Source organism: Cyprinodon variegatus, unplaced genomic scaffold (assembly GCF_000732505.1).
Source record: "Cyprinodon variegatus isolate N-32 unplaced genomic scaffold, C_variegatus-1.0 Scaffold528, whole genome shotgun sequence".
In the NCBI taxonomy this organism is placed as follows: domain Eukaryota; kingdom Metazoa; phylum Chordata; class Actinopteri; order Cyprinodontiformes; family Cyprinodontidae; genus Cyprinodon; species Cyprinodon variegatus.
This window is the reverse complement of record NW_015150981.1, coordinates 593,481-597,113: the sequence shown is the minus strand read 5'-3', so window position 1 is coordinate 597,113 and position 3,633 is coordinate 593,481. Positions and strand designations below refer to the sequence as shown.

Below are 3,633 nucleotides of genomic sequence, written 5' to 3'. Positions count from 1 at the left end.
TATATACACATATATATATATATATATATACATATACACACACACACACACACACATATACACACACTTTAACACAATAGGGGTAATTAGAACTAAACAAAACCACAAATTACAAACATTGGCAGTACAGTTAGGTTTGGCAAAAAAAAACTGATCTATATCTTATAAAAATGAAAACACACCAACAGCAAACAAATACTAAGTGAAAGATGCAAAAAATTAAAAAAGGAAAATTCTAATTCCCCCCTTTAAGCTGCACCTGATGGAACAGTCCAATTTCCCCTCCTGCATTTAGCAGATTTGAACCCTGGTTGCAATCTTTGTCTGGCCAAACTCCTAGGCACCATAGGTAAGAAACATTGGTGACAAAAACAGAAAGAAATATGAATGAATGTAAACAAATACAGTGAACTAAATGTGTGCGCTTACAAATAGAACACAGGCATTTGAACTAAGAATAAAGTTTTATTGCAAACTAAAGTATGTGTATGGATTAAATAAATAAGCATGTACAGTCCAGACTTAAGGTGTAGCCATGGGTTTGGCCATCACAGTCAGACAAAGAAAATAAAGTCACAAACCACATAATAGGGTTTAACAATAACATGGAGTGCAATTCAGACATAAATTATACTATTTGGTCAGCATGCAAACGCTTCACTCTAAATGTCTCCATGTTGAATCATGGTAGAGGTTGCATCATGCTGTGGGGGACCTTTTTTCTCAAAAGTGACAGGGCACTAGGTAACAGTTAATTGGGGATGTGGAAGTGGCTAAGTGCATGGTCATTTTTGAAAGAAAACCTATTAAAGGTGTTAGAAATTCTCAATTTAAATGTATCCTAGATATTTCTAAAACAAGAATTAAAAATAAATTTTATTCACTTGGTATACTGAGTAATTGGAGTGTGATCCCAGATTATTCAAGGCAATTATTGCAGCCAAAAACATGTACTGACTAAAGGGGTAAAAATGCAATCATATATATATATATATATATATATATATATATATATATATATATAATCCCTTTTTTATAAAGTTTATAATAATGTTTACTATGTCAGAGGGTGTTGAGGGTTTGGATATTGTCAATGATTCTATTCCACCTGAAAGAATTTTCAAATATACAAATATTTCAAATATAAATCCTTGTGAGTATAAATCCTTGAGAAATTAAATATACTTTTGCACAATCTAGGCGACTTGAAGGTTAAAGATGCCTCTGATTCCTGCGCTCTGCTTCCTGATTATCTTGGCGCGTTGCGCCATCTTGTGCTCATCCTTCGCAACTGCAACTTAAAGTGAAGTTTATTTTTGCCTAGCAACGCAGAGATTGTCAACAAAGAATTTCTCTCGGTTTCCGAACATACGCAATAGTAAGGGAAAATGGATTGCATTCTTAAAAACCTAGCTCTCGTGGAACTTATAAAGAAAGAGGAAAGATATTACAAACTGCAAACTGAGGTCACCGTCAATCCTTTTAGGAAAGGTGAGTGTCTTGACATATTTAAATTTTCTTACTAATCGAAATTAAAAAGTTGTGTGAAATCCTTTCGATCCAACATGAATTATATAGCCCAGGGATGTCAAAGTCAAATACACTGAGGGCCTAAAAAACAAATTTGCTACAAGCTGAGGAATGGAATGGCTACATGTTTATCAAAACATGAAATTAACATAGCCTATTGAACCAAGACCTAACATATTGGTTTTGTTGTTTTTTAAAAAGAAATATATCAATATTATCAATAAACTTTTTTTATATTAAACTAATAAAAAAAAAATGAAAATGCATTATTGTGCTGTATGATCCTACCGATAACTGCTTTCAAATAGTAAAATAATAAAAAATTCAAATCAGTTGTATTCTCTCTCAGGGCTCTTATCTGCATTTTTCCCCTGAGTCCATTCAACTGAAAAATATCAATAAATAAAATAAAAATCTATGTAACACACACAAAACAATACTTCCTGCAAAGAAAACTCACGTCTTGTGCAAAGAAATGTAAAAATTTTGTGATGAAGCACGGCAGCGGACCCAGAATTCCGCCAGAGGTTCTTTAAAAAAGGATTTCATTAAACAAAAAGCAGAGCAATAACAAAAAGGACCGAAGCATCAAACAGAATACAGACTACAGGTGTCAGCAGAGGCTTGCCTATTTGATTAGTTATCAAAAGCCACCAGAATCAATTTAGACTCAGAGATGATAAGCTGTTATATTAAGATAATTTCTTAGCTAATAAGGAAAAATAAATAAGTTCAAGATTTTTCGAATACTGGGAAACTAGGGTCCAAAGAAAACTTTGGAAATACAGTTTTTATGGAGCCAAATTTATGGCATAATGTTCCAAGGTGGCTGAATTTTCCTGTTATACATATTTGACACAAAGTGTTTAAAATGTTTTGATAGAAGAAAAACCATTGAATAAGTTCTCACATAAGAACAGTTACTATATGCTACATATGAGGTTTTTCAGAGCATTGGGATATAGAATATAATGCTTTTCTTTTACATATTGGATTAAAATTTGTTTCCCCATGGCTTTATCTCCTGTATATTATAGTACATGTCCTCGCAGATAAACCCATGTCCAGAAAACCCCCTGACGAAACACCAGAGGACAGTAAGTTTGTTTATAGTACAGATTTGTTTGCTTCACCTCGAGTGAAATATGCATTCTCACTTTAGAAAAATTCTTCTGTTAAATTATGTTTTCTGCAGCTGCCTTTCTTGAGGCTTACAGAAGGGCCCGTCTGGAACCCAATAAGAAATATCCCTTGCCCCTCACTGAAAGTCAAGAGATTGGATGGTTTTCCAATGAACTGGTGAGAAATAAGAGCTTATTTTTTCCTATTTCATTACAAAATGAGCTTTTTACTATTTTAGATAGAACTACGTTTTTAAATCCCATTCTCTAGGCATTTGATTAGCCCTTGAACTTCATGGTATAAATCCATCACAGTGCAAAGGTTTTACAACCATCTTTTAATCGTAACAGTTTTTGATACAGCATTGTTTAGAAATATGATAAAAAGTTTGTTAATAAGCAATAAAATAAAGGTTACTCTCAAAACATTCATACAGTCCTGCTTTAAAATGGATATCAGCATTTCCATAAATCTCGTCAGAGTGCTGCAGGAAAACACACAGCTGGGTTTTGAATTGGTAAACCATCACTAGACTGAGTACTCAAATCAGGAGTTTGAGTGATTTGGATTCTGTGCATATCTATCATTCATATCTTGAGTTAATAAAATGTAAAAAAAATAAAATAAAATAAAAAAATAAAAGCATTTCCACACAAATGTTTTGATTTAACAAAACCAAACTCACCATGGAAATGTTTGGCTGCTCATGCCAATGCAATTTCAGCAGAAAATTAGCAAACACAGATGAGGAGGAACGGGTGCCAGATTTTTTGCCAAAATTTCTCTCATTTAATTTCTCTTCTAAAATAAGGCCCCTAAAGCTGAAAAAAATAGCTTTAAAACTATTTTTAAACTGCACTATTCCACTCTTGGCTGTGGTTGCCATTGGTAACCATTAAGTTACACTGATCACATGGCCAACTCAAATATTAATTGACATTGAACACTGAAAAAGAATAATGCAACCGCTTTCGATATTTA

General features: G+C 33.1%; 1 protein-coding gene across 1 annotated transcript in view; it reads left to right on the top strand.

Moving 5' to 3' along the window:
• Positions 1 to 1,386: 1,386 nt before the first annotated feature.
• Positions 1,387 to 3,633, top strand: part of fam183a (family with sequence similarity 183 member A) — a 4,971-nt gene continuing 2,724 nt past the window's right edge. Inside the window, exons 1-3 of the mRNA XM_015391190.1 lie at positions 1,387 to 1,491; positions 2,568 to 2,627; positions 2,726 to 2,829. Of these exons, the coding sequence (XP_015246676.1) occupies positions 1,389 to 1,491; positions 2,568 to 2,627; positions 2,726 to 2,829 (267 nt within the window). The 5' untranslated portion in view covers positions 1,387 to 1,388. The remainder of the gene's footprint in view (positions 1,492 to 2,567; positions 2,628 to 2,725; positions 2,830 to 3,633) is intronic.